This window comes from Colius striatus, chromosome W (genome assembly GCF_028858725.1).
Source record: "Colius striatus isolate bColStr4 chromosome W, bColStr4.1.hap1, whole genome shotgun sequence".
Lineage (NCBI taxonomy): Eukaryota > Metazoa > Chordata > Aves > Coliiformes > Coliidae > Colius > Colius striatus.
This window is the reverse complement of record NC_084789.1, coordinates 15,052,096-15,059,270: the sequence shown is the minus strand read 5'-3', so window position 1 is coordinate 15,059,270 and position 7,175 is coordinate 15,052,096. Positions and strand designations below refer to the sequence as shown.

The following is a 7,175-nucleotide window of genomic DNA, read 5'->3' as shown; positions in this document are numbered from 1 at the left end:
CTCATGGTCACTGCAGCCAAGGCTGCCTTTGACCTTCACATCCCCAACGAGCCCTTCCTTGATGGTCAGTAGGAGGCTCAGCAGAACACCTCTCCTCCTTGGCTCCTCCATCACTTGGGGGAGGAAGCTGTCATTGATGCACTCCAGGAACCTCCTAGATTGCATTATGCCCTGCAGCGCTATCCTTCCAGCAGATATTGATTGGGGTGAAGTCCCCCGTAAGGACCAGGGCCTGCGAAGGCGAGGCTGCTCCTGTCTGTCTGTAGAGGGCCTCATCCGCTTGTTCTTCCTGGTCGGGTGGCAACCCACTACAAGGCCACCTTACCCGTCTTCCCTTTAATCCTCATCTTCCCAGCCTCTCCTTCCTAATGAGTCACAGGAGCCACCCCACCCCACCACGTCTCCGTGATCCCAACAAGATCGTAGCCCTGCAACTGCACACGCATCTCTGACTGCTCATGCTTATTCCCCATACTGCACGTGTTACTGTACAGGCACTTCAGAGAGGCACCCCATCGTGTTGACTCCCCAGAAAAGGCTTTGGGGGATTTTGCCACGACGACGGTGCCTCGTAGGCCCTGCCTTTGCTTACATGTGAATGCTGGAGGTGAGCCTGCTTAAGTCCTGTTTTGTTGATTTTGCCATCCCTTCCTGTCACATGACCGATCGCCCGCCCTTTGCTCTGCGACCCTGTTTGTCACTTCCTCTCAGGGCTGCTGGTTATTCTCTCCCTCCCGCTCCTCCTTCTTACTTTAAAGCCCTCCTAATGAGGTCAGCTTTCCTACTGGCAAAAACACCTTTGTCCCGCTTAGGGAGGCGGATCCCCTCTCTCCCAAGCATATGCTGATCCACAAACAGGGTCACAGAACCCAAAACCCTCTCGTCAGCACCAGCTCCACAGCCAATTATTGACCCCCATTATCAATGCCCTCCTCCCACCCTTTCCCCTCACCCTGGCAGGATTGAGGAGAACACCACCTGGACCCCCATGCCCTTCACTATTGCCCTCAGAGCTCTGGGGTCATTGCTAGGGGAAACCTGGACAGTATCAAAAGCCTCACTGGGGCCCAATCCTCAGCTTTGGGGCTCCTTTGCTACTGAAATTTCAGTTACAGAAGACGGATTGGTACCTGTGCTTCAGTCAAATCAACATTCGGTCCCCATCCTTCCCAACGAAAGGGGTGGGAACTACATCTCCAGCCTTACTTATTGTCCTTTTACCCTTCACATCTCAAGGCATTGCCTTCTCTAAGGTTGTTTTAATCAATTTACCAAGACTCAGTTAACCAAGCTCACATCTACTCTGTGACCTCTTTACAGATTCCTGGGTTTCCAACACGCACACACAAAGCATCCAACAGGCTCCGCACATTTTCATCCCTCTGCACACAGGAGTTCCAGGTGTCATTTTTATTACCAAGTGAAAAAAAGAATGGAGTCTAGGTCCCTTTTCTCACCAGAACCTCTCCTTGCTCAGAAAGAGGCGTTTTTTTCTCTTGACATTTCCCCCCCCACTCCCTAAAGTGACTCAATCCCCAGATATTTCCCAACTTTCCTATCTCCAAAATGTCCCGTGTCTACCCCAGTCACTATCATTCTTTAAACCACCGACCCCCTTCAACTTCTACATGGACGAACGTGCTTTTTCCTCTTTGGGAGGGGTTGATCTTGGCCGGCTGCCAGGGCCCACCCAGCTGCTCTCTCAATGCTCCTCCTCAACAGGACAGGGGGAAACAACAAAAGAAAAAAAAGAGGATGAAAAAGTTCCTTCAGGAAATACTCACCTGCCGGCTGCGCGGGCAGCAGGGAAATACCTGCCCAACAGCCTTTTGCCCTTTCTTAAATATGCTTGCACAGGTGCTGTGCTTTGTAGGTGTATCTAGAAGGGGCTTGATATCACACCAAGGTTTTGACTACTGTTTAGCAGTGCTCCCCCATCACTGTTGGCTGTCCCTCCAACCTCCCCCACCCCCCAAGTAAGCTGGTGCTGGGCAAGAGGTGGGACAGGATAGAGCCAGGACAGTCGACCCAAATTGACGAAAGAGACAGTCCGCTCTACTACAGAAGCACCCCAGCTGCACTTCAGACCCATCCTTTTCTCCCACCATATCCCTCCTCACCAGAAAAGGGACATTAAGGGGGCCTGATCACACAGACATCGATAAAATGCTCCAACAGGTCTTGGACACTTCCAACACGTTGCACTCTGTCAAAACCACCCAGCATGGCATGCCTGTAGCGTCACGTACGGAATTTCCTCAAGTTTTAGCAACAGCCCCCACTGGATTTATGTACATTTGCGTGCCACTTCCAAAAAGCTAAGGGTTTGCTCCCTACAAGACGCGGGAGACTGCTAAGCGGTTCCAGCGTCACGCTTCAGATGACTGGGCAAATCATTATCTATCTATAGAACGCTGTTAATAGAACAAAACATTCTGCATACTTACGCTCCCAGGAGACTCCACTGTAACTTGCAGAACTATTTCCCTCAGTAAGACACACGAGACAGAGATGATATCCCCATGCTCGATCTTTATTGTGCAACTGCTGCTCAAAGCTTTTATTACCTTCCACAGACACGCGTCACAGAAAAATCAGACATCGACAGAGGCTAGATTGATGGGCAACAGTCGAAATCCATGCAGTGGCGACGTGTACATGTGCAGCAACTCCAGCGGTGAAAAACTCTTAGCCAGGTGGCCAGCCCAACTGACGTAGACGTATGTGATACACAGACTGGCCATCCTCCGGCCCTTCATTCACAACCCTCCGGAATCCATTGGTCAGGCCCAGGTGAGCAGCACGCTCCTTGCCAACAATCATTAAATGCCCAAGAAGCTGGAGAAAGAAGTACAAAACCATAAATGAAATAAAATAAAATAAAATGCCAAACACAAAGAGGGGAGAGGGCAGGAAGGGAAGGAACGAGATCAGAGAACCACCCAGAGAAACCGGGTAGCCAATTCCTAGCAATTCAAACATTGTGCTTCAAATCACTGTCTGTGCTGCTGCCTGCAAATGTCCTTTTCCAAGGAGGCTACAAAGTGCGACTGGGCACACTATGGTGGGGAAGGGGGGAGGTGAAATGGGGGGGAGGGGGTGGGAGCTATGCAATTTTTTTCAAGCCAGACAGTAAGGAACTACAAAACAGCCACAGAAGTTAAGTTTGTCTCCAGGTTAAAGCCCCCATCATATCTTCAGGCAACATAGGCAAATCTGGTGGAAAAGAACATTTAGGCTGCCTTTTGCGTTGGTTATACAGAGTCTTTGAACTCCGCTTTCACGGCTAAGCGAAGCGTCCGGCACCTCTCAACCAGCTTTGCCCTTCCTTACCCCTGACCTGCCGAAAACCCCAAGCCCTCTTCTCCATGTCAGGAGAAGTACTACTACTCTCCTCTAAACCATGACGATGGGCATCAGACTGTGCTGCAAAACACCACCGCGTTTTGCACCAGAAATACATACCCAGGGATGAGCATTGCTTTATATCACTACTTTTAGTCAAAAAGCTCTACTCCATTACAAGCTAGAGGCAACCACACACCCAACTATCCATCCCCCAAAATTGCCTACTGTGCCCTATAAAGAGGGAAAGGGGGGATGGGAAAGAGTCTGGGAAATTAGGGACTAGTTACAGATACGGTTTAGCGTACAGACAGCTTCGGCAGTACTTACAGATTCACCACAATCTTCTGCTTCAGGCCACCTAATAATTGGCTCCTTCGGCATGACTAGGAAACGTGTCGGTGAAAGATCGAGGAACACAAGGCACTGGAGGGAGAGTAAACCGTTAAAACACAATTGGCTTCAGAGAAAGGTAATAGCTTCAGCAATTCAACATGTCCCACTGAACTCGTACGGAAGCAGGTTACCAGAGATCCCAAACTCAAGCCAAAACGTTGCTTTTTCTTACGCAATAAGAATACTTTCTGTACACAAAGTACAACATATTCACAGAGCCCCCTTTGGAAGTGAGACTCAGCGTGCAAGATGATGGGGGCAAGGAGACAGGCCAGTACTTTCAGATTAGTGACCTCCAGTACGTTTGAATTTGGGGTGATCATTTCCTAAGCAGTTTTTCTATTTGACGTGGTCCACACAGAGGCAGGAAACAAATAGCTTAACTGAATCAGCCAACAACTTAGTGAAGCGGAAGATCAGCAGCCACTCATTTTCCATGGTATGGCAGGAGATCAAGTATTGAACAAAAGCATAATCACAGCAAGCCTGCAAGTGCATAGTACGAGGCCGTCTTCTATATTGCACACAAACCCCACCTTCAAAAGCAGAAGACAGCCCTAACTGTTAATCTTCAGTGTTTTAATAACAAAATTATACGGGATACTAACTCAAAGTAAACACCGGTTGGGAAACAGCTACATTTTTTTCCCCAACCGTATAAGCAGCTCGCTCCAGTTCTGGTGGACCAGCATCCGTGAACCTTGCAAGCATGCATGTTATCACGGTCCCACTTCACCACAGAAACAGCATCTGGGAAGTTTTTGCAGCCTGCAGGATGATCGGTTTCTACTTCCGCCCCCCGAGAAGACAAAGAAAAGCTGTAATTCTTTGCCTTGGTAATCTAGTTTAGGGGTTCCGAACAAAAGCCTGGCACAGCAGAGCGGTGAAAACTCTATAATGCTATTACGAGGCGCACCAAGACTTGCATTTCTCCTATGCAGAACTAACTCATGACGGTCACTAATCGGACGTTCACTGTTTCAAATCCATCCATCCACACACGTGGAATCCCCCAGCAGACCGTCTGCGGGTGCTTAATCTAACATTACAGGACTTTCATCCTACACGAGGTAAGACCGCTCCCGTCCCTCGGCAGCAAACGTGGCGCGACTTGCAGTGCCAAAGGGAAATCACGCGGAAAACGTCTGCGGCTGCCGCAAAGTGCCTTACCTTCAGAGGCCCTGCTCTACGCACGCGGGCGTGCACACACGAAACGGTGGGGCTGGGAACCGAGGCGAGCCGGGCAGAACCAGCAACCCAAGACGCGCCACGGCAGCCGTGGAGAAGGTGGCGGGAATGGGGCGGGGCACATGGAAAAAGCGCGATGGTGCAGCAGAGAGAGCCGCAACCCAGAGAGGCCCCGACCGTCCGTCCCTCCATAAGGTCACCCGCTGCAACGCCGCGCTGCCGGGCACCGCGCAAGGGGTCCTCGGATCAGAGTGCCTGCGAGCGCGGGAGCAAGGGGGACGGGGACAAGGGAAGAGGAAGAGCGCGCAGAGTAAAGCCGCGGCTACCTCCTCGTCCTCGTAGGTGACGTTGGCGGGGAAGCGCCTGGACGATGATCGTTCCGAAGACGGTACCGGCGCCACCGGGCCGCGCGGCTCGCACCCCGATGATCTCGTCAACTAAGACAAGCCCCTTTGTCGCCCCTGCGCTTTCTCCATTCGGCCAGGCCCTCCGCGGCGTCCATTGGGCCGCAAGATGACCACCGGCCGATCCTGCGTCTCCATTGGCTGTCTCGCCTGTCGTTTTCGCTTGTCCCCGCCTCTCGTCGGCCCGGTGCCTACCGGCGCGCAGGGAGTTTGCGTGTCCCCGGCGCGCGGAGGGATCCAACCTGGAGGCGGGGAGAGAACACATTCGGCGAGTCCGCGGACGGATCCGCTCTGTGTAGCGCCATGAACACCTGGCCAGGACACGAGGTCTCAGAAGAGGCCACCGTAGCTAGAAGTACCGTTTCTTGTTCTTTATTACCGCATCAAGTCCATCCCAAACGTGCTTGTAGCTCTTTGGTGCTGCTCCCTCCAGTCAAACGACTGCTTTTGCCAGGGCAGGGCAGGGCAGCGCAGGCCTTAACTTTTCATAACATTTTGCAGAAGCAACAGAAGTTGCTCAAAATTGTTCCCCAAAAGCCCTGCTTCAGGGAACGCAGACATTTCTAAGCTCCACATTTCCTGGGAGAAAATAAAATATTTAGCCTGCGTTCACCACTGGCGTCGTGAATGCTGGAGGGCAGGTCAAGATAGGATTTGCGCTAAGCTGGGTAGGAGGCTTTCAGAAAAATAGAGGATGATAGATAATCTGTCGGGTTCACCAGGCTCAGCTGCCTCTCGGTGACGCCATGAATGCGAGCTGCTGATAGGCAGCGGACTTCTCTACAGAAAGTCATCTGGATGACAAATGGGCACTTTGCTGCCTCTCAGTAGGGAATCGCCAATTACTAAAATCCTTACGTGCTTCTCTGGTGGCCCTGGTTCTCATGCGAGTGGGTGGTTGGGACAGTTTTGCATGGTCGGCTTATTCTGACTCCTGTCCCTTACTCACATGCGCTTCAGTCTCCTACCCCATGGCGTCCTGTTTGTTATGTAGGAACACTTCAGGAGATGGGGGAGGGTTCTTCCTTCCACCCCGAGCAACGACAAGCGTCCAGTGTCCTTCATCTCCTGAGTTACTTGTATCAAGTCACCTCGAGGTTGGCTTCAGGCTCTTGCGCAGCCTTAAGGCAGGCTGCTGCTCAGTCTGGGACAGCGTACAATATGATGCAGTGACCTTACGCTCACGTTCCTGGCTTGCAAGCTGCCTTTCGAGCTCCTCTAGTAACGTAGCTACTTGTCCAAGGAGATCTTCCAGCTCAGCATGGTTGCAGCTATGACACCAACCGCTGCCTTCGGGCACTACGTCTAGACAGCTATATCAATCCTGGGGAGGTCTATTTGGGGGCAGATGTCCCCCATTATTAATGCCCTCTTCCCACCCTTTCCCCTCACCCTGGCAGGATTGAGGAGAACACCAGCTGGGTCCCCATGCCCTTCACTATCGCCCTCAGAGCTCTGGGGTCATTGCTAGGGGAAACCTGGACAGTATCAAAAGCCTCACTGGGGCCCAATTCTCAGCCTTGGGGCTCCTTTGCTACTGAAATTTCAGTTACAGAAGATGGAGTGGTACCTGTGCTTCAGTCAAATCAACATTCAGTCCTCATCCTTCCTCACAAAAGGGGTGGGAACTACATCTCCAGCCTTACTTATTGTCCTTTTACCCTTCACATCTCAAGGCATTACCTTCTCTAAGGCTGTTTTAATCAACTTTACCAAGACTCAGTTAACCAAGCTCACATCTACTCCGTGACCTCTTTACAGCCATTCATTCCTGGGTTTCCAACGCGCACACACAAAGCATCCAACAGGCTCCGCACATTTTCATTCCTCTGCACACAGGAG

General features: G+C 51.6%; 1 protein-coding gene across 1 annotated transcript; it reads right to left on the bottom strand.

The window, feature by feature from the left end:
- Positions 1-2,512: 2,512 nt before the first annotated feature.
- On the bottom strand, positions 2,513-6,306 carry LOC133628621 (adenosine 5'-monophosphoramidase HINT1-like). The gene is given in 5 exon segments (XM_062017037.1): positions 2,513-2,838; positions 3,676-3,771; positions 5,256-5,297; positions 5,299-5,575; positions 6,302-6,306. Coding segments are annotated over 5 exon segments (570 nt in total). The 3' UTR covers positions 2,513-2,688.
- Between the last annotated feature and the right edge of the window lie 869 nt (positions 6,307-7,175).